Below are 25,046 nucleotides of genomic sequence, written 5' to 3' on the forward strand. Positions count from 1 at the left end.
ATTTTCTTCAAAAGCAAAAAAAAATCATTTTCTCCTATGTTCTATTTTAGCCATAGGAGCTATATTTCTTGACAAACAAGGAAATAAAATATAAAATTATACTAGATACTCTGAAACTCATTTAGCCTAAGTTTGGCTGAAATTGATACAGCAGTTTGAAAGGAGAAGATTTTTTTAAAGTAAGTCAACATGATGAACAAATTGTGAAAAAAGTCTTTAAAGGGCAATAACTCCTTAAGGGGTCATTTGACAATTTTGGTCAAATTGACTTATTTATAGATCTTAATTTGCTTAACATTTTTGCCATAAATAGTTTATCTTTATCTATAATAATATTCAAGATAATAACCAAAAACTGCAAAATTTCTTTAAAATCATCAATTCAGGGGCATTATACCTGCAAAACCAGTTAACCGATTCGGCTGGAAATTTCAGGACAGGTAGACCTTGACCTAACAAATACTTTAACTTCTTGTCTTATTTGCTCTAAATGCTGGAGTTTTTGAGATATAAGCCAAAAACTGCATTTTAACCTGTGTTCTATTTTTAGCCATGACGGCCATGTGTTTTGGCAAAATAAAAAATAAAACACAACCTTTATTTTATACACCCTACTGATCATTCAGTTGAATTTTGGTTTAATTTAGTTGAGTAGTTTTAGAGGAGAAGATTTTTTAAAGTTAGCAAATATGATGAACAAATTGTGAAAAATTGTCATTAAAGGACAATAACCCCTTAAGGGGTCAATTGACAATTTTGGTGATAATAACTTATTTGTAGATCTTACTTTGCTGATCATTTTTGCTGTTTACAGTTTATCTTTATCTATAATAATATTCAAGATAATGACCAAAAACTGCAAAATTTCCTAAAAATTACAAATTAAGTGGCAGCAACCCAACAATGGGTTGTTTGATTCATCTGAAAATTGCAGGGCTGATAGATCTTGACCTAATGAACATTTTAACCCCTTGTCAGATTTGCTCTAAATACTTTCGTTTTTGAGATATAAGCCAAAAACTGCATTTGACCCCTATGTTCTATTTTTAGCCATTGCGACCATGTTTGTTGATAGATCAAAACTTCGGATACATTTTATAAACTAGATACCCTAAGGAACATTCAATTAAAGTTTGGAAGTATTTGGCCTAGTAGTTTCAGAGGAGAAGATTCTTGAAATAGTTTACGACAACAGACAACGACAACAGACAACGACGACAGACGACGATGGACGCCAAGTGATGGCATAAGCTGACATGGCTATGCCAGGTGAGCTAAAAAGGCAGGACAGAGATTACAACTAAAAAAAAAGGCAGGACAAAATTTTTCATCCTAGCCCCCTCCCATAAAAATCAAATGGTAGCTCCCTTATACTATCATGATTGAGTGGTTGAAACATAGTAGGGACCAACCCGCTCTTAGTGTGTACATATACTTTAATTTAGTATTGTAGTAAAAGTGAGACAGTGCATATAAATATTTTATGAAGTGGTAACCATGATTCCAGTTGATATGCCGGAGTAGTTATATTGTTAAGGCCTGTTTGACTGGTAATACTAGAACCGTTACTTTTACTAGCATTTATCTGAGATGTCAAGTTTTCTATTTTCACCAAATGTTCTATACTTTCCATGCGGCATGCATTATGAACATTCTCAAGTTCTAGCTGACGGATTATTTGCTCATAAATCTGCAGTGTAGGGTTTCTAGTATTTGAATTGCAACTACATTGGTGTTGTAAAAATTGGTTACTTACCATCAGAATGGTCATGTATACTCCGTAGAAGTAGGATTTTAGTTTTTTGAATGTGATTAGACTCTTCTGGTCATATGTTTTGTAATCCAGAATTAAAAGTATGAAAATGTGTTCAATTAGTTATAAATAACATACTAGCCAGCTGGCTAATAAAACTGGCATGTATTTCAGCATTTATTGGGTAGAATACAAATCTAGGAAGCTCACATAATGCATCTTAACTGTCTAAAAACCGAACACCTAAACTAGCATTACAAATCTGTTCCTCTGTAAACTTTATGTTGAGTATGCACTGTAACCTTTCTTGATGGGGAATATATATTAGGACAACCTGGACATTGTGTTTATACATTTTATTATTATTTCATACATAAAATGTATTTGATATTATTTGCAATATTTATTGCTGCACTATGTCAGCAAGCTTCTGATTGTAATGAATTATAACAATATTAATAATAAATAAGCCAATACATAAATTGTTCTATGGCAATGTATGAGATACAAAGATAGCTTGATCTTTTGAAGGAAGACTTCAGTAAACATGCTTTTATGGGGAGAAATGATTCTTGATTAAGGAATACAATTCAAATTTTGCTTTTATACTCCTAATGTTTTTTCAATGTCTGGTATTAAAGGTAAAATCACTTAAATACTGAACTCAGAGGAAAATTCAAAACTTATAGTCCCTAATTAAACGGCAAATTCAAGTGTTGAAACATCAAAAGAATGGACAAATTCCTCACTACTAATTAAATATTTCTTTAATATTTAATGCATAAAAAAATGTTTTTGAAGAGAGATAAACTAAAGGAAGTTCTTTATTACAAAAGATGATATATGATACTATAAAGTCTATAACTATGTATCATTCTACTTCAAATAATTTTGATATTCCAATGTTTAAATCCATTTCAATTACAGATATCCCAGTTTTATAAAATCATATGTGTTATCAAATTATTAAAGCATCAGACCAGTAAAATGAATATTCTCTCAAAAGATCAAGATTCAGAGACAATGACATCCTGATTCTACAGGAACAAACGATAAATGAGCAAAAATGGATAACATTTCTACAAGACACTTTGAAATTCAATTCCAGCAACTGATATAAATACTGTAGTCTATTTCATTTCTAAAGACCGCAATAACATACAACTATAGTTTGTTATGATATGGAATGAAAAGTCAAATTAAGTAATAACCTATGTAATATAATGGTCCCATCTTTTTTTTAATAATGAGGATTTATCACCTTTAAGCAACAAACTAATAATTTCTTAAATGTAGCAAATTCATATTGGTCATAACAGAATAAGTTAGTTCCTGACCACTATCATAATTTCTCATATATAATATACTGATTTAATTACAATGTCATGGATATATATTCTATGTCAACTATACTGTAAATCCTTAACAGCAATTTTGTTTTCACTATTTGAACTGTACATATATGTTGAAAAACTTTCACAGATATTTAGATATTTGCAAACTTACCAATTCAACATGCATTCCTCATTCATTACACTTTGTTTACTCTTTATCACTCATACATATCTTTGGAACAATAAATTTCAGTTTTATCGAGTTCATTTAAATTGTATACCAAGTTGACAATAACAAATTCATAAGTTTACTTCATAAAAAGATCATTACTATTTTTTATATTTGTATACATTGTCTTCATAAAGGGAAACACCTACATGTTGATTTATGGAGCTAAAACCTTCAATTTGTTCTACAACTAAATCTGAGAACCCAAATCACATTTTTCATTCACTTGCAAACTATCATCCAAGACTTAAGCACTTATATTTATTTTAAAAAAATATATTCTAAAAAACAAATTTCCTACAGCTTTGAAATCCGTTAACACATATGGTTCCACCCACAGTCATTCCTCTGCACAATCATCAAATATATGGACACAAAGTGGATTGCAGCTTCCCATTTAAACAATATATATTAAAAGGAATGTTATTTTAGTACATTTAAATATACATACAATGCTATTTATAAAATTGACTCTATGTAAAATGGAGTTAAAATGGAGACACAATCATGAATATATTGATATATACTTAAACATTTTACAGAGTTAAACATGTCGTGTAAAAAATTCACATCTCACTTTTGATCACAGCTAACAAGATTTTTCTTTGACACATGTATATATATGCACCACAAGTCATATAATAGGACATACCACACATTTGATTATATATTTTCTCATAATGCTGTGTATTCACAAAGTTAACATCCAACACTTGGTCAATTAAAAGCACATACATAGTTATCCATTAAACACAAAACAAACAAATTCAATGATTTAGATGAAGGCACATACATTTTTTATTGCATCCATGTTTATAACAATCGGATATAATTTATTGGAAATGAAACAAGAACTGAAACTTGTATACTATGGATCATTATTATTCAATGGATACCAATTTCCTTAGATTTGTAGGCACCCAGGAGACATGAAATCAAATGTCCAATGGAATACAATTTTTCCATAGGAATATATGCAGACTTTGGCAAATCACAAGATCAAATATCCATGAAAATGTATGTTTTCCTCAATCCAATAAAGTTGGTACCCATTGAAAATAAATGAATCCACAGAAGTAATGTATTTTCTATTTATATATCAATTTAGATAAACCAATTATTAATATATATATATTCCTGTTTTCTTCCTCATATTTGATGTTTAGCATGCATGCACAAAATAGCCACTTTCCATTTTTATAAAATAACCTTCATGACATTCTTAAGATCTTTTTTCTAACTTATTTCAGATCACCTTCTAACTTTTGTGAATTGTTCATGTAGTTTCAAGAAATCTGATTGCCCTGAAACACTATTTACCTAAAACAATTTAATTTCTTTAGAACATAAAACCTTATCATACCTACAAGGCCAGGAATATTTCTGGATTTCAAAATATATAAACTCCTGGTTAACTGCTATATCTAATTTTTACCAATTTGAAAGCAAAACAATGAGGCAATGGGGAGAATCAACAGACTATAAGAAATGTGAACTGATATAACATAATTGATCGGATAACATGTGAGTAACTATCAACCAATGAAAATCAACCATTAATCTAAATATATAATATTCTGAATTCGATCTCTAATCATGTTTTTAAATATGCAACTCTCGAATCTTGAAATATATATTTTATTGTCATTTTATTAATTAATATTTTACATTATGTGTAACATGGTTTTTTCGATCAATGTCTAACATATGTTTTTACTAAGAATACTGTTTCAGAAATATGAAGATGTTGTCAGTATAAATAAAAGTATTTCAAATCTGTTGTTTTTTTTAAATATTGTAATAATCCATGTATGATTAATTGTGTTTTTACAGCACACTCAACATCCCCATGTTGATTCAACATTTACTCTGATGTTTCCCCAGGAATAACCCTACAGCTTCTGGATATCCTCGGATGGAGACTTTTTCATGATACTATCTTGACTGTGTCTATTAATGTATAATATGATTTATCCTATTTTTTGTTCAAATGCAGTTGTCACATGGTGATATGGTGTTCTCTATCAAACTTTGCTGAATTTCAATCCAGCTGAAAAATAAAACATAATTCATATAAAAAAAATCATAAATCAGATATCAGTCTCCTAAATGACAGACTACACTTTAAAGATATTATAAATAAAATTTCAAAGTGTTAACATACTTGTACTTATAAAACCCCTAACATATATTTGCTTTTGTTGTAGTTCAGTGTTTTGTTTCTTTTGTTCTGTTGTTTTCCTTTTATAGTTGATGTGGTTTCACCAAGATTTCTGCTTGCTTTATCAAAACTATTGAACAGTGCTATCTATACTACTGTTGCCTATATCTGTCCTAAAATATTTTTTTTCTAATAGCTTCTATTTATGAACCTGATGAATAAACTTGAATTACTTATTCACATAGTAAGATACATGCTCATTTCTTCAAGCTTTTTAATATATAATTAACATAAACAGCAACAAAATGTCTTCAAATATAGACAAATTTCTATGCCAAAAATGTATTGATCCATTATTCATCATGTTCGTGGAATACTACAAATAGTAGAATTTCTTTATCTGTCTGGTTGACATATTATCCATATCTGACTATTTTTATTTTCCGTAGAGCATGTAAAAAGCATGCTTGTCCTCCAAAGGGAGATAATATCACAGTTCTTTCATGTCTTTGGAACTGATTCATTAAGTTTTTTTAACACTTTTAATGTCTTCTTTACATGTTTTACTTTATTCGGTAGATTAATGACATCATGCACAATTTCAAAGTCATTACTGTAAATTCTGAAAAAATTGCCTGCATTTGTAATTGAGATTTTTGATTAATGGACAATAATGTGAGATTGATTATTGCAATCTCAGGATAATCTGCATACACATATATGTATCAGATATAAGAATACGAGTTCTTATTATTGGGATACTCACTCAGTTACATTATTTGCATTAATAAAAACCTCACAGTAATTTCTGAATTTACAATATTATATTATTATGCATGGCTGACCTTACCTTCCTCATTACTATAACAATTGCGACAATGTAATTTGTTGACTCTAACTCTGACATCAGCCCCTTGTACTCCATTACCAAGGGCTGAGTGACATACACAACATTTAAAACACTGTACATGGTAGTATAAACCTAGAGACTCTATCACCATGGCTGCTCCAAAACCTGTAAATGTACAGAATTCAATGTGGCCATTCATTTTATATCTAATACTGTTGATTCATTAATTTTCCTTGGTACCAGTTTTCATGGATTGAGAAAGACTTTTATTTTTGTGGATTTTTGATTTCTTGTTTTTGCCAATGTCTATGTGGGCAGTAGAACATTTTTAATTTGATGAACATTTAAATTGGTGGTTCACCTATTCCAACGAAACCCAAGAAAATTGGTATCCAACAAATAATAATGAAACAACAGTTACTGACAATAAATTGACATTAATTAATGCATATCTTGTACAAGGGTTCAAAGAGCTAAACAATGCTAAATAATTCAACTGTTTATTTGAGCATATTTTAGAATTATCAAAAACCTTGCATAAATTTGAAAATTTATAGCAATTGCTACTCCACCTTAATACCATGCTTACAGAATTATAACAACACAATCCTTAAAAATATAATCAAGTATGCAAGAGTACAATTATGAAATTTTCTGTTAAATGAAACAAGACATTTTTCTTTTATCTCATAGTCAAACTTAATACAAATATTCAAATAGTTATATATTGTTTTATTATTAAGTCTGAATACAGTAATTATTTTCTTTTGTTAAAGTTTTCATATCTAGTTGTCATTTATGAACAATACTTTGCAATTTCGTACAGTCTTCAGTCTTGCTATAAATTGGTAGCTTTTTGGTGGTGATATAATATAGGAATTTGTCTCTGTCTAAGGTAAGGCATGGTTCAAAACAAACTAATGTTTAAGTCTTAAAAACCTTCTTAACATATATTGACAAAACTATTTATGCATAAAGACTATTATGTTTGCAAATATCTCAAATATGACTTATATTTTAATCATTGTTAATGAAGACGTTTAAAACAATATGGCAGTTCAAAATGACATAAATTACATAAGATGCAATAGAAATACAGATTATACTGTAAACTAACTTATTTTTAGCAACTTTCGCAAGTAAAACAATAACACAGAAAAATAAATCATTACAAACATGTAAAACTTCATGAACATAGATATTTCCTTATTCAAGTACTTCAAATAATCTTGAAAAGACGCAAAATAAAGGCCAAAATTATTAGAAGTTGGTGTACATTACTTATTTAAGTTATTCATAAATACATTTGGTATTGCTCCAATAAAACATATTCAAACCTACCTAGCTCTTGACTACAATGTGAACAAAGCTGTTTACCACTGACTGCTACAACTTGTTCAGCGTAACTTTTTGGCGATGAAGGTGACGTTGGTGATGACAAGTTTGATGGAGCTCTAGTTGATGATGAGAAATTGCTGTTAGAGTTACGTCCTGGTTTTGGGGGTACAGGAGGCATAGGCTTTGGTTTGATATTTCCAATACTAAAATTTGCTGGAAGTGTCTGATTCAATTTGTTTTGAGATTTAGCACTAAACTGTTTAACTTCATAACTCCTAGTGTTCTGAGGGGACACTGACCCAGAAGGTTGACCATGTCTGTCGTTCTGCCAACGATTAGATAAAATATCACTCTTTGGTTGAATTGGTCCTGTTTGATAGCCAGGCGTGTGACCGGACTTTCTCCGTCTTTCAGCCTCTTCTATTAACCAATGTTCATTAGGACTTTCAGATCTTGAAGAATGTTTACTTCCGCTATCATTATTTTGTATCCAGTCTTGTGAACTACGAATTTTTGGTCTTGGAGCATAGTTTAAACCATGTATATCCTCTTTTGATAAATTGTCTCTTTGAACATGATTATCATTTGCATTGTTTTGCTGTTCATTTTCAGGTCGCCTACTAAAAGGCTTTGCCGTCCTATTCATCGCTAACATATCCTCCCTTGACAAATTTTCTCGTTGCTGTGGTTCCTCTTTTGGATGACTAGATCTCCAAGATGAAGAAGTATCTAATGTTCTTGGTGTGGAATTTGAATTAGCATAGGCAGAAAAATTATGATTTTCTGGCCTTGACCTTGAATATCTATCACTTCCATATTTATTATCACTATATGTATTATATTGGTCACTATTCCTATTGTCATTCTGATGTTTACTTAATTCCATCTTTTCACGCTCCATCGAAGCTTTCATCTCCTCAATCCTTTGCTTTTCTCTTTGAAGTTTCTCCTGTAAAATAATGAGAATAAATTTTAAAATCAGTTTTTTACTTCAATCTGTCTACACCTGGTTGTTGCAAGTTCAGGTATTCTTTACAAAAGGTATATTGGGTATTAGCAACTTAAAATATAGCCAGAAAACCATGTCAATTATTTCAATATCATGTATTGGTCTAGACTAAGAACAATTTACAGCTAGTCATAGGTTGAGGGCACTTGTCTTTTTTCTGAAGGTCAAAGTGTTACTCATGAAGTGAAATGCTTATAAAATTGATTTAGAAAATATTTCATCATATTTCATACAGATAAGTTTAGTGTAATCTTCAAACGTGATAACTGGTCATGTTACAAATGCACTTAATTTCATTTGAGATATCTATTGACATTTCAATATTAACACTTACCCATCCTGTGTATTTATTGTCAGTGTAATCATCTAGCATCACAGAATTGTTAAAAGTCATATATCAAAAGATAGTTTTTATAAATAGTGTGTATTTAAAAAGTGAACATTTCACATTTCAGTAATTATCAATTTTACAAGTACAAAGCTATGATTGAAATAAAGGACCAGGTGCTATATGCTAATCTTAGTTGCATCTATGTATTATGCAATATATATACTATAGTAGTTACATAACATGCATGTTTTACAAGAATCCTTAACAATCCAGACATTCCAAGATTAAATTTTATTTCCCATTAAAATGTTCTATTCATGACAGTACATGCATTCCACAATGTCACAGCAGTGCATGGGAAATCAAACTGCAAATTTCATGGTTGTAGCAAAAATATGCAATTTTATAAATGAATGCTTTTGTAGAGTTGTAAGAAAATGGATCATGCAAAATGTTAAGTATCCAGTGCTCCCGCGCTTCCCATGGAATGTGCTTTGGGCAAATCTTAAACAGCCTAATAAAATTACTAAAAGTAGCATTCAATTCTTAAAAACAGATTTTAAACATGTGGGAAAGTTGAAATATTTTCTGTGGAGTTACACTGTTGCTAAATACACCATACAGTTTCTTGCATGAGAATGGTTCAAGGGTTATCATACAAGTAAAGACAAAGAAAGGTACAAATAAATTTTCTGTAATAACATGAACAACAAATCATCATTTACCTCTTCCTCCCTCAATTGTGCCTCTTTCTCTTGGATTCTTCTTTGTTCTTCTTCCTCCCATTGTCTCCTTTCATATTCCATCCTTTCCTTTTCTTCTTGTCTAATTCTCTCCCTTTCAGCTTCAAGGTCATATTGTAACTGTTCTTTTTCTATTCAAAGTGTAAAAAATAATCAATTTATGAATTGAGTCAAAATACAATGGGACTTGGCAGGTTATCTTAATTCTGCATTTAGTGCAAAGCTTATGATGAAACTTACAAATCATGTTTTAACTTTTCTTGCTTTCATTTTATCAAAACTGAAATCTTATTTAATAATGTCTATTTTCAAAAGACACAGAAACAGTGTTTAATTCTCGGCCCTTGATTATGTCAGCAACTGTTATCTTAAATAATTTCTGAGAGTTATATTTCAATTAAACAAATCTGTATGAGAGACATCTAGCTTTTTGCCTAATGATTACAAATTATGACACAATATCCATTAATGATGTCTACTTTTTATGGTGTTTTATTGGTGTACATTTTATTGACATATAACCAAACATAACTAGCTATTATATTTACCTTTGGAACTATTGTCTCCTATATTGAAATGGAAGTTGTACTGTGGAAGACTTACATCACTACAATAAAATAGAAAACACATATTAATTTATAGTACGGCTAATAATTTATGTAGATAAACAGAATTTTTAAGACCTTTTTATTTTACTGGTTATAGGTTAGGTTTGAAAACAAAGAATAAACTCTATACAAGGAAAAAAATGTTTGAAAATTGTCAGTCCATCAAAACTAGAGGCTCCAAAGAGCCTGTGTCGCTCACCTTGGTCTATGTGAATATTAAACAAAGGACGCATTTGAATTCATGACAAAATTGTGTTTTGGTGATGGTGATGTGTTTGTACATCTAACTTTACTGAACATTCTTGCTGCTTACAAACATTCTATCTATATTGAACTTGGCCTAAGAGTTTCAGTCGAAAATGTTAATTAAAATTTACAAATTTTATGAAAATTGTTAATCAAAGAGCTGATAGCTCTGAAGTGGAAGAAGGTGAATAAAAAGTAACTTGAATTACCATAAAAGCAGCCCCACTTACCCAGGCTGCTTTGTTCCATTATTGTTAAAATGTATTTTTTTCTTCAAACAAGAAAAGGTCATAAGTACATGGATTTCCCATCCGTACAATCTCTTTCTATGTTCAGTTGACTATGGAAATTAGGTAAAATCTTTAATGTGGCAGTAAAATTAAGAAGATCATATCAAGAGGAACACATGTGTACTAAGTTTCAAGTTGATTGGATTTCAACTTCATCAAAAACTACCTCGACCATAAACTTTATAACCAGAAGCAGGACGGACGGACAGACTAGAAAACATATTGCCCATAAATGGAGCATAAAAATAGTAAGACTTGTTACATACCCGCCAACTTTTGAAAGTTCCCATATGGGTTTTTACTGCACAACAACAATTTTAAAGGTTACAATTTTTAGCGACGTATTTTGCAAGATCTGGATTGTCTAGAAAAAGTGTCATATTTGTATGATGAACTTACATGCCTTTTCCTTAAGTCTGTTTGCATGATTCTAGTTATATATTAAATCGGTAGAAAAAATATACATGAAGCTAGCAGACCAGGGTTTATTTTCCAGATTTAGAATATTAGATGCTTGTTGAAATTTCCTATTTTGAATAATGCACAAAGATGGACCTTTAACAGGTTGGGAACAACACTCCAAATGAGGGTAACCTAACTGGAAGATCATCACAACCCACTGTAAAAAATGAGCACAAAAAAGTCATTTATATTCATATTATTTGATGAAACTTCTCCCCAAGAACTATGCATCTATTAAGTTCTGAATGGTCAAAACATCATGTTTTTTTATCGACATCAATTTTGTCGTAAATGTAACCAAATGATGTAGAAATTGTGTTTTTTCTTCAAATTTCCATCAAATTGTAATGTTTATAGTTCCCTTATTGCCTCTCTATGTGAATAAAATAAAATAATAAGAAGAATCTGTTTCTTGTTTTGTTTTGTTTTTGACAAATGATTGTTCACTGCTTGCAAATGAATCATTATATTTATATATATTATCTGTATATATTTTTGTTCATATCTCCATCTCCTTATCATTTGTAAATGTTTAGACAAATAAGAAAGAAATAAGCTCCACATGTATATTTGCAACATCGTAAATTAATTAAAAAAATAACAGTACTGCATGGATTTTAAGCATTATGAAAGTCATATTTGTAGAAAGCTTAAAAAGACTTAAAAACCGTGTAAGATGTCTTGCTATTTCTTAGCTTACACAATAAAATCTATTATAAACTAACATTTACACATTTAAATTTCAACATCTTACTAGGAATTAATTTGACTTCTAGACCTTTTAGTAGTCTTTTTTTTTTTTTATCTTTATTATAATCAAACATCGTATTTACATATCACAGTTCAGAATTACACATCAATGAAAAACATTATTATCAATTATTGTCCTTTCTCTGAAAAGAAACATTTAATATTCTACCTTTTAGTAGTCTAGTTGCACATGTTGTATGTTGACTTCTACGAAATAAGAAACAAATTTATCATATAAACTTCAATGTAATCCTTGAAAGGAGGTCTAGATTGCTAAAATAATTTATAAATTTTATTTTTTTTATTTGTCCAAAATCATTTAAATTCATTTAATTAACATCATTTTATGATTATTTGATTAAAATATTAATCATTTATCGTCTTTTTACAATTTACATTTTTAAAAGCAAAATAACTGAAAACAGGCTAAAACAAAGGGAAGTAACAAAAAAGTATTTCAATATTCCCAATGCACATCGTTTTGATAATACAACGGCAGTTAGCCGGAGGTAAACATCGTTGATTACCAGTATGTTTGACACCCAAGCTGTCAAGTGAAACCATATAATTATACATCTTCTTTGATGTTCAAATACTTATAAAATCTTGCAGAAATATATACAAACAGTGGCAAGAAGCTGGTAAACAGAAAGAACATCCATTAGCTACAACACTTAAGCTGGAGAAGAGAAAATTGCGTAGCAAAGTAAGAATGGAACAAGCTGTCAGTAGACAAAGTTTATATCAACAGATAATGGACAACCCAAATACCCAGCTTTTCTATAGACTAATCAATAGGAACCGTAGCAGCCAACAAACTTCTACAAACTGCTTAAAAATCAATGGGGAATTGAATTTCATACCAGAAGATCAAAGAAGAAGTTTTGCATCCTACTACGAGGACCTGAGTGTCCCAAAGGAAGAATTATTTGACAATAGCTATCTCAACCTATGTAAAATCAGACAGCAGCTATATGAACAAGCAATGGACCAAAGTATTGTGGAACCAGAACTTTTTACAGATACAGAAGTCATGAAAGCAATAGATGAGCTTAATACCAAAAAAAGTGCTGATGAATTTGGGATATCAGCTGAACATCTAAAGTACTCCAAAACTACTATTACCCCTGCATTAACATCAATTTTTAACAACATCCTACTGAATAAAGCAGTACCAACAGCATTTACTTTTGGCCTACTTACTCCTGTACTGAAAAAACAAAAAGATCCAACTATCATGGGGAACTATCGTGGTATAACAGTCACAGCTACTATTGGAAAAACCTTTGAATATGCTTTTATAGGAAAACTAAATCTAAAATCAAAAACATTGCTACAGTTCGGATTTACAGAAGGATTGTCACCAATAATGTCAAGTCTGCTTATATCTGAAGCCCGATATGAAATCAAAAAGTCAACTGAAAAATTTTATATATCTGTTCTAGATGTTCAGTCAGCATTTGATGTTGTCCAGCATATAATTCTTATGGACAAGGCCATTGATCAGAATATTCACCCCACCTATTGGAAGATCCTAACAGAACTATATAATGGGCTTAGCTCCAAAGTAAAATGGCTAGATGGAGTAAGCGAATCCTTCACAATAAAACAAGGAGTTAGACAAGGTGGGATACTCTCTACTCATCTATATAAAATATTTGTGCAAGATTTGTTAGTTGAGCTTGAGCAGAATTCCTTGGGTTATCATCTAGGAGACATCTATATAGGAGCACCAACCTGTGCCGATGATATCGCCTTCATCTCAAATAATGAGCATGAGCTCCAAATAATGTTGAATGTTATAGACAGGTATGCAAAGGAACATCATTACAAAATACATCCTACAAAAACTGAAATAATCGATTGCTCAAAAATTAAAACTGATTACAACTGGACTATGGATGGTAAAAAAGTAAAAACCACTGATTGCAGTGAACATCTAGGAGTAAAAAGAACAGATGGTTCAGAAAATAACTTCAACGTAAAAGACAGAATTCAAACAGCAAGAAGAACAAGGTATGCTCTTATGGGATCTGGAGTACATGGCACCAATGGACTCAACCCAGAAATCTCCTACCAAATTTATAGAACATATGTTATACCAAGATTAATATATGGATTAGAGGTACTTCCATTAACAAAATCTAATCTTGAAGATCTAGAGAAATTTCACAGGAAGAATCTGAGACACCTACAGTGTTTACCAGAAAGGACATCAAATGCTGCTGTCCTTCTGTTTTTGGGAGCCTTGCCGATAGAAGCTGAAATACATAAGAGACAACTATCACTACTATATTCCATTATAACATGTGACAATACCAAAATCAAAGATGTCATGAACAGACAGATAGCTACCAATTTCGATAACAAGAAAAGTTTCTTCAGCAAAATACTGAACATTTTAGAGTTATACAGTCTACCTTCAATCAACATACTTCAAAATAGCACACCCAAAAAAAATGCATGGAAGGAAGAAATCAATAGACAAATTCACAAATTTTGGAATGATAAATTAAAATCTGATGCTTGTAATAAAACCAGTCTTAAATATGTCTGCATAGATAATTTGGAAATAGGAAAAACAGCACATGTATGGAAGCTAAAAAATCAACCCAGAATTGAGATAAGAAAATCCATTGTGAAATCCAGAATGATGACTGGAACTTATATATTGCAATCAGACAAACATAAGTTCACACATTTCTCAACAGAAGCAACATGTCAACTGTGCCATACAGAAAGTGAAGACATAGTACACATGATAACCACCTGTCCCGTACTAAGCACTATAAGAGAGAAATATTTTATAGATATAAAAAAAGTCATTCTGGATAGCTGTGGTCCTGCAAAATGGAATACATACTGCAACAATAAGATGGAAATTACACGTCTGATATTAGACTGGAGCAATTTTAAAGAATCTCTAAGTATAGGAATGGAACTGGCAGAAAAGTTAGAGCAGAAAGCTAGAAACCTACTATTCCAACTACATATCAAGAGAATTGAAATATTAGATGCAAGGAACATCAAATAATATTGTGTAAAACCAAAGTGTACAGGTATATGAACAATTATACTGTGTATTAATATTCAATATTCAGTGATTAGTGAAGAAGCAAAAATGGATAAATGTTTATACATATAAGAACTGTTTTATTAAAAATGTTAAACATGGAGAAACAAATATATTCATATTCTCATTACATGGACTAGAGATAGATGATTCAAATAAGTGTGTTAGTAAAGAAGACAAAAGGAGGATATTCATCAAGATGAATTGATAATCACCCAAATGCGAGTTCAGCTCTAAATTTATGAGTATAATTTTAAGTTTAAAATTTCTATAAAATGAGAAATGTTATCATATAATTAAAATAATTAAAACTAATGACAAGCTCCTGTATTATAAATGATAATTTTATATGATGCCAAAATATTTTTAACCACATTTTCCACTTAAAACAAAGTAAATTTATTACATGATACTGAACCTAAGAATAAGAACTTTGTTTTTAATGACTGTCTTATTTTTAATTTTTTAGCTTTTAATTAGATAAAAGATTATAATTTTTATCAATGAAATTCCACATCACCAGTCAAGAAAATTGATGTTCACTATTATGAGATATTTTATCATATTAAAATTGATGCAAAATATATTTTTACTTTTTAAAATACATACTTGTTCCTTTTAAAATAATTAAGTAACCTCATTTTTAGAAAATTAATCTATAACTCTATCCTTTTATAAAAAAAAATAGAATTATATATATATAACTACTATCATTATAGACACTTATTTTGTTTTTGTACAACTTTTAAATATTGGATGTTTAAGTTTTAAAACAAACAAATAAAACAACAAAAAAACATGTATATAAGACCCTCACATGTAAATACTGCTATGGTGCACGTTTCTTTTATTATATTAAAATTTTTTTTTTAAAAAATAGATACAAAATAAAACAGTCTGTATATATATATATAAAAACAACTTATAAATGAAAGTAAACCTCCTACATAGTGTGCTGTACATAGTTATCTACATACAACAAAAAAAAAAAATCTTACAAAATTTACCCCAAATACTCTAATAATATATATATTAGAGGTGTTCCTATTTAAAGGAAGCTAATACAGAGAAGAAGAAGTTCAGGTAAAATTTAACAAAGGTGTCAATTACACCCGTACAGTAGTAAGAAATGATTAAATATGGCGTCTGAAAATGTTCATTCATGAAATATTTCATACACGGGAGTTTTTTCCCCTAAACGGGAGGACGGTCACGGGAGGAGACCCCTGAAAATGAATGTTACGAAGGGCATCTAATTCACATGACAAAGGAAAACCATGAATGAAGACAACACTTTATATATCCTTTTTATTTATATAAAAACAATCTTCTTGTCTGCAGGATTGCAAATTCGTAACTTCAAGGGCGAACTTGTAAACAGGGCGAGTTGTCCCGATACCAAATTCACGCATGCGTAATACAAATATCTACAGTTAAAACATCCTGTTACAAGTAAACAAATAACGTTCATGTGGATGAGATGAAATCTAATAAATTACATAAATAAAAGGGTCATATTTACGATAGTGATTGTTTTACAATCATAATTTACAAATTAAATGATTCAGATGCCTAATCATGTGTAAAAATCGGTGTCAGGAATCTAAGTTGTTTTGAAATTGTAATATACGAAATGAATGCGGCATACGTAGACTCAATGCCAAGGGTCGGCCCCTTAAGTCTTCAGAAGACTTGACGTCTTCTTCCACTAAAAATTGACTTTAAAGGGCAATAACTCCCTATGGGGTCAATTGACCATTTAGGTCATGTTGACTTATTTTTAAGTCTTACTTTGCTGTACATTGTTGCTCTTTACAGTTTATCTCTATCTATAATAATATTCAAGATAATAACAAAAAACGGCGAAATTTCCTTAAAATGACTAATTCAGGGGCATCAACCAAACAGCGGTTTGTCCAATCCATCTGAAAATTTCATGGCAGATAGATCTTGACCTGATAAACAATTTTACTCCCTGTTAGATTTGCTCTAAATGCTTTGGTTTTTGAGTTATAAGCCAAAAACTGCATTTTACCCCTATGTTCTATTTTTAGCCATGGCGGCCATCTTGGTTGGTTGGCCGGGTCACGCCACACATTTTTTAAACTAGATACCCCAATGATGATTGCGGACAAGTTTGTTTAAATTTGGCCTGGTAGTTTCAGAGAAGAAGATTTTTGTAAAAGACTACTAAGATTTACGTAAAATGGTTAAAAATTGACTATAAAGGGCAATAACTCCTAAAGGGGTCAACTGACCACTTTGATTATGTTGACTTATTTGTAGATCTTACTTTGCTGAACATTATTGTTGTAAACAGTTTATCTCTATCTATAATAATATTCAAGATAATAACCAAAAACAGCAAAATTTCCCTAAAATTACCAATTCAGGGGCAGCAACCCCACAACAGGTTGTCTGATTCATCTGAAAATTTCAGGGCAGATAAATCTTGACCTGATGAACATTTTTACCCCATGTCAGATTTGCTCTAAATGCTTTGGTTTTTGAGTTATAAGCCAAAAACTGCATTTTACCCCTATGTTCTATTTTTAGCTGTGGTGGCCATCTTGGTTGGTTGGCGGGGTCACGCCACACAATTTTTAAACTAGATACCCAAATGATGATTATGGCCAAGTTTGGATTAATTTGGCCCAGCAGTTTCAGAGGAGAAGATTTTTGTAAAAGTTAACGACGACGGACGCAGGACGACGGACGACGACGGACGGCAGACGCCAAGTGATGAGAAAAGCTCACTTGGCCCTTCGGGCCAGGTGAGCTAAAAATGAATTAACGTCATATTTCTACTTATGGTTTACTGACTGTATCAGATTCTCATACACATACATATGGCTTTGTGGAGTGATTGTATAAGGGCTTTTCCAGAAAAAAATGTAGAAGGGGGGGGGGGTGTTATAGAAGGCACATTGTATTAATAATACATGGGTGATGGGTATCAGAGCAACTTTTCACACTATAATTCACTATAACTTTCAATAACAATTGTCTGGGTGTCTGGGTGTCTGGGTGGCGGTTTCCGACAAGAACTGCCTTCCAAACTCCCCCCTTTCCCTACATTTTTTTTCTGGAATAGCCCTAAGAAATATTGCTAGAAAGCAATTTGTAGAGTTGTTGTGCTGAATTTGATTGTTTGGGCAGATTTGAAATAGTAATGAATATTACAATATTAAATGATAAGTTCATTCTGCAATTTATTTTCTGATCACGTCTTGTATTATGTTTATTATTAAATTTCAATTTATAACAGACCATGAATTTTATATGAATATTTACTTCATTAATTCTAAAATAAAAACATCAAATTTTGTTCACTCCTGCTGAATATTCAAAGATATATGTAAAAGTTCATTTTGTAAAACGAATTGATGGAATTTTTTTTTTAATTTTCAAACACCTTGAAACATCTAATTTGCATTGTAGATCTGGACTAAAATTCTCATTGTTAATCATACCCCATCTTCTTTTTTATATAAATACCTTTCATCCATTCTGTTTCTGGGGTCTATGACCAGTGATGAACCAGAGGCATTGTTGCTCTGAGATGGAGCAGACATGTTAAAAGACTGTGTGGAAGGTTCTTGTGTGAATTCTAATATAACAGACTGACCAACCACTGCATGAGGTTTAGCACCATTCATATGATTCTAAAATTAATTGATATCATCAATTGATGCCTTAATTATGTACAAATACTTCTCTCCTGAAACCGAAAATGCTGATAATATTGTACTAAAATTTCATTTTCCTATTTACACAATTTTAGATTTTAAAATTCCAGTTATCTCCCTTTGGCTGTTATCCATAACATACAAGTGTTGAATTAGAAAAGCTAATGAACAGAAAAAAATGACAGAATCTTTTGTTTCTCTCCTGTAACTGTGTATTCATTAACTTTTTGTGGGTTTCAATTTTCTCGGATTAAGAATAATTATATTTTCATGAATATTTGAGTTCATGTATTTCAAAAGTTTGGATTCAAGCTTATATCAAATATTTATAAACTTGAGTATTTGAATTTGTGGTTTATTCTTACCAATGAAAGACAAGAAAGTTACTCTCAGCTGAATAATAGTGAATCAACAGTATTTTATCAAAATGATAATATTGTTTCACCAACCTGTGCAATATCATCTTCAGGAAATCTGGGAGACGAAGCAGTAGAATCTAAAGAGGCAGCACTTAATCTTTTGTCATCATTATTAATACTACTGCTACTGGAATACTCAGACCGTGGACGAGGTCTTTGCCATCTTCGTAGAATTTCTGGTGGACCAAAGCCACCAGATGATTGGCTTGGACTTAGATCTTCATGTCTATCTTCTCTGTGATGTGTATGTACAGGTAGATCTATGTGGTTCACTTCAGGCTTTGGGGCTCTGGTGACAGGAATTTCCCTTACTCTCCTGGATGTGTCTGAAAGAAAACAAGTATATATAATATACATACTGATGCAAATAATTTGTAAAATTTGTGAATAGGAAGATTATGTATATAAATTTGCATTGTTTACAAATGAGGTTTTAATTAACACCAAGCTTAAAGAAGTACTGAACCTATTAGTTGTCAGAAGAGAGATATTCAAGCACTTTGTATCTATTTTACATGTTATATAGATAACACTGAGTTCTGTATGTTGTGTGATATACAAATAGCAACAAATGGATAAAATACAAGTCAAGATACCCAGAACTGAAAATTAAATCATGAGAATAGATTTTATGGTTGCTGTAGAATCAAGACTTTTGTGTCAAGTCACAACTCAATGGATATTTATTTCTTATATATATGCAACATCATTTGTGCATCCAATAAAGCAAAAGTTGCTTATATTTCTAGGATCCAGAAATCATGTATTCAATCCTGTTTTTTGAGGGGTTCTTGTAGCGTAGACTTTAGGTTTCTGTTTTCTTTATGACATTGGGCTCTGTCTGTCTGACTTATACATCTTTATTTTTCCATTGATGTTTTCAGATATTTTCAATGGTTGTTGAAGTTCCTGAGACATGGTTAGAAAGAACGTTCAATTGTCTTGGTTCAAAAGAAAAGCTGTAGGTGTTGGTCAGGTTCTTAGTTAACAGTAAGAACTATTTTGTCTATATTTCATTTTAAGCTATGCAAGTCGCATTATTTTCTGTGTATTGTTTGAAATGATGAAAACTCAAAAAGTGTGCATTCAAAATAACGTTTTTAACAAATATTTTACACATGAAAAAACACTTTAATAACATTTACCCTCTTCTGGAGGTCTTGACCTGTGAACTCTTATTGTAGGTTTTTCTTCCTCTATCTTTTCATATGATGGGGAGGTCTGTTGTAGAACTGGTTCCTCTTTTGTGACTGGTTCTTCTTCAGTCTTGTTATATGATGTGTATGACCTATGGTAGGAAGATTCCTCAGTGGGTTTGGATTGTGGAATAATCTGCTCTTCTATGGCAACTTCTTCTCTTTCTGTGACTTTCTGAAAAAGAAAAAAAGAAATTCTTAAACATCCATTATTTATTTGGGTTTTCAATCCATTAATACAGCCATTCTCCACATATATAATAAAAAGGAATTTATAGTTAGGCATTACAGCCAATTTCGTTGAGTGTGTAGCTAAAGGTAATATCTTTGGTTAGCTTGCTTGCTAGCTGAATTGTGGAGTCATTATAAGGTTAGGTAAACTACCCTCCTTTAAGAATTGACTAGTCCGACATATAACCAATCTATCTGTCTGTTGGACTAGGCTTGTTCGAAAGGAGGGTAGTATACCTTACCTTATAATGACTTCACAGTTCAGCTAGCAAGCAAGCTAACCAAAGATATTGCATTTAGCTACATACTCAAGAAAATCGTCTGTAACCTAATTTTCATTTAAGCTTGCATATCTGTTTACAAGATATCTTCATAAAAACAACTGCATATTTCATTTAAATACATATTTCTACAAGTTATTATTAAATATAAATGAATTGCTTAATTGTCATTTTCCTAATGAACTTTTCAGAGTAAATTTATTTTAATTTTCACCTCTTCATTTGTAGATGATTTAGCCCCTGACATTTGCTCCATGATCCATTCTTTTTCACGTCCTAGTTCTGTCAGTATACTTGTCTTCTGTAAACAAACAAAAATGTTTTCATAAGTTTTTAGTTTTTGTAAAACTATTTGACTTTTATAATTAATTGACTTGAACAAGTTTTTTTCCAAGGTAATTATTATATTAATTCAGAAATGTTGGGTGCATTAATCAAAGGGATTGTTGAAAAAAGGAGAGAAAAAAACAGAAGATTAATTTGATATTGCAATTTCAGGAAATGATGCATAGGAATTACCCATTCAAAACTTCAGGGCATTTCATAAGCTGACTATGTGGTATGGGCTTTGCTCATAGTTGAAGGACATAGTGACCTACAGATGTTAACTTCTATATCATTTGGTCTCTTATAGAGAGATGTCTCATCACATCTTTTTTATGCAGAAGTCATATATTCTCATTGGTAATTTGTCTACACAAAATTAGGTTATGGTAAAGGTCTTTTCAAATGAGTAGACAGGAATGTCTAGAGAGCTGATATTTAGAGAAAAATAACTTGGCTTCCTATCAGAACAGTGCATTACTTATAAAATGAAAGTTTCATTAAAACATATAGTTATTACTATGAAATAATTAAATACCGGTTCTGTATCTTCTTGTGTATTAAAGGTATAATTGGGCCTCTGCCTCCTTCGTTGATATGGAGGTAGTGATGTATCCATTTCAATTGGCTTAGGTGAGGATTCTGTGACTTTTGTGACTGTTGTTGTAATAACTTCCTCCTTTGGTGGAGCCCTCTCAATAGTTTTCTCTGGTGAAGGTCTAGTTCTTGCAGAGAATTCATGTGTAGATCTTGCAAATCGTGGTGTCTCATCTGTGGAGGAAGACTCTGTATTTCTAGAGGCTGGTGAAGGGTCATGTGACCTTTGTGGTGACTCTGTAGTTCTAGAGGCTGGTGAAGGGTCATGTGACCTTAGTGGTGAGTCTTGGGAAGATGGTGATTCTGTTCTACGAGATAAAGATGATGTTTGATATGATGACCTTGTCCTCTGTGTAGGTTCAGGAGTTGACGGAGACTCAGATACCCTCGATGATGTCCGTGAAGGTTGGAACGTTGACTTTGTAGAGAAAGAGGTGTCAGGTTCTACAGAGGAATTTATAGAAGGATGGAAAGCATCGTCATCTTCATCCTCCTCCTCATCTTCTTCTTCTTCTTCTGAGTCCTCTGTAACACAAATAATTGTATATGCAATTAAATTGAGGTTATAATCCAAGATTTCATTGAAGGTTACAGTGGTAGATCCAGGATAGAGGGTGTTGGAACACCCTTTTTTGATGTTCAATGCTTTAAATTGGGACATACGGTTAGAACCTCCCTTTAACCAAGAATGTACCCACAGTACATGGATGCCCCATCCGCACTATCATTTGCTATGTTCAATGGAATGTGAAAATGGGGGGAAATCTCTAATTTGGCATTAAAATTAGAAAGATCATATCATAAGGAAAATGCTTATTTTTACTAAGATCATATCATAAGGAAAATGTTTACTTAGTTTCAAGTTGATTGGACATCAACTTCATAAGAATACTATCGACCAAAACTTTAACCTGAAGCGGGGACAGATGAACAGATGAACAAATGGACGGAAGAAGGAACAGATGGAAGAACAGACGCACAAACCAGGAAACATAATGTCCATAAACGGGGCATAAAAATGGCTGGATCAACCCCAGAGGGTTTCAAGTATTAATGTCTTTCTGCAGAGATATTCAAACACAAGTCACCATTTAAGAGTAACTAAAATCTTTCCATTCTAGCAACACTTATAAGATCTAATAATATCCCTTATCATCAATCAGTTTATCACAGAATATATATTGAAATGTTCATTTTAAAAGATAAATATACCAATAAATATTTATATACAGGTTAGAGAGCTAGTACCATCAATCATAAACCTTTTATACGCTCTCCCAATATATACTAGGATTCATTTTGATTTTTTAACATAGTCAAGTTTTAATTAACTTTCTTGAATGCCTGTACCTCATGAAAAGTTTACCTACAGTAATTCTTCTTTTATGCAATTTGCATACATACACGTATATCTTGATTACAAAGCAAATAAATTCTTGCAAAGTTTATAAATATGGTTCCGGAAAAGTGCACGTAGAGAGAATCACATCAAATAAATAAAACATTTATTGTTGTCAAATATGCAAACTATTACAAAACCTATATATGCACTAGACAAAAAACTCCCACAATGCATGTTTATCATGTTTATTTTTTGATATCAAGATTCCAACATGACACGGTATTTAACTCATCACTTTCTTTTACTATTGATCATTAAGGTGTGGATAGCTTTTAAAATATTTTCAACATGTAATTAACTTATTTTTAAGTCACACCTACACATTGTTTTGAAAAGACAGCATAATTAAGGCTATGTAAAATAAATTTACTGCTTTGAAGATACAACAAACTTTTGTTTTACATTTGTTTATCGCCATCTATGATTTATGAATAAATCCTCATTGGCTGTATGATATATAGACGAAATAAGATAAACTCCAGTAATGTGTTGTCTACTTATAGCTCCATTAGTGTTTATTATAATACCCTACCAATTATATATAAAACCATCAAATCAAGGGAGAGGCCTGGGTGGCAGAGTGGTCTAAAGAAAAATCTCATATAAATTCAATGGAAGAACACAGTTTCAGATGAGCAATATTAATATCTGAATACCTAACAGATTTTTATAAAGCTCTAGAAGTAATTCAAATCTATAGTTTGGTAAGTTGCAAAACACTTAGTTTACACTTTAATAACTGATATTGGATTAAATCTTTACTTAGTTTCAGTAACTGCAAGATTATTTTTTTACTTAGCTATTTGTTATATGATGCCAAGTTTTGTTTGTGTGTCTTTTTTTTTTATTAATTCAATATTCATTCTGTCAATATTTTACAAGGAATACCATACAATGATATCCTATATGTATTTTGTTTGTTCTTCTATAGTTAGGTTTGTGTCTTATTGGTGTGACCCTCAACTTCTTTTCTATATATTGATAAATTTCTAACAGCGATGACATTGTAAAAGAAAAAGGTTTAACTCCTTGTATATATACCCATACTCCAGGTATAAATCACTTTATGTAACTAAATTTCAGTTTGCCCTAGTCATTGGTAAATATCCATTAAAAATATACACCCAAATTAATGTTCTGAAGCCAAACTATTTGAAAAATTAAAAGAATTTGAAGAATCTGTGTTACTGATATCACTTTAAATTTGGATGAGGTAAAACATCATTTCAACACCATCCATACATGTATCTGTAGAAACAAACCTGCATTATATCTTCTAACACGGATTTCTAACTCTCCTTTCTTGTTAGCATCATCAATGACCTTGCGGACCATAGCTTGTGTCATGATGCCGATATCACGGTTATTTACAGAAATGATCTCATCTTTGGCTTGAACTTCACATACATCAGCAGCGCTACCTAAAAAAAAAAAAAAAAAATTAAATAAAATTTGTGTACTTATATTTGGGTAAAATATTGTTTAATTTGCTAAATAGTACTAATAATTTTTTAATACCTTTACTATATTATTTAAAATCTTTCACTTCCAGTGAAGGGGAATAATATATATATTCATCCAAACATGTAAAATATTTTTCATATTCAGGATAATTGAGGTTACTAATACATGTATATTGAATGGCAAAGGTAACATAAATCAATGGCCAGCCTAAGATATAAGGCCCTTTATATGCCAGTTTAAATTCTGCTATGCTCAGAACCAAAATG

The 25,046-nt window shown here is 31.2% G+C and overlaps 1 protein-coding gene across 3 annotated transcripts in view; it reads right to left on the minus strand.

The window, feature by feature from the left end:
• Nucleotides 1-2,094: 2,094 nt before the first annotated feature.
• The window catches only part of LOC134695693 (LIM and calponin homology domains-containing protein 1-like), an 85,344-nt gene continuing 62,392 nt past the window's right edge, over nt 2,095-25,046 (minus strand). For all 3 annotated transcript variants that reach the window (XM_063557055.1, XM_063557054.1, XM_063557056.1), the window contains 11 exons: nt 24,579-24,737; nt 21,856-22,439; nt 21,208-21,294; nt 20,431-20,656; nt 19,316-19,611; nt 18,676-18,842; nt 10,297-10,355; nt 9,731-9,879; nt 7,669-8,614; nt 6,328-6,492; nt 2,095-5,366 (listed from right to left, as the gene is read on the minus strand). In XM_063557055.1, coding sequence (XP_063413125.1) covers nt 5,341-5,366; nt 6,328-6,492; nt 7,669-8,614; nt 9,731-9,879; nt 10,297-10,355; nt 18,676-18,842; nt 19,316-19,611; nt 20,431-20,656; nt 21,208-21,294; nt 21,856-22,439; nt 24,579-24,737 — 2,864 coding nt within the window. In that variant the 3' untranslated portion in view covers nt 2,095-5,340. The remainder of the gene's footprint in view (nt 5,367-6,327; nt 6,493-7,668; nt 8,615-9,730; nt 9,880-10,296; nt 10,356-18,675; nt 18,843-19,315; nt 19,612-20,430; nt 20,657-21,207; nt 21,295-21,855; nt 22,440-24,578; nt 24,738-25,046) is intronic.

Source organism: Mytilus trossulus, chromosome 14 (assembly GCF_036588685.1).
Source record: "Mytilus trossulus isolate FHL-02 chromosome 14, PNRI_Mtr1.1.1.hap1, whole genome shotgun sequence".
NCBI classification, from domain to species: domain Eukaryota; kingdom Metazoa; phylum Mollusca; class Bivalvia; order Mytilida; family Mytilidae; genus Mytilus; species Mytilus trossulus.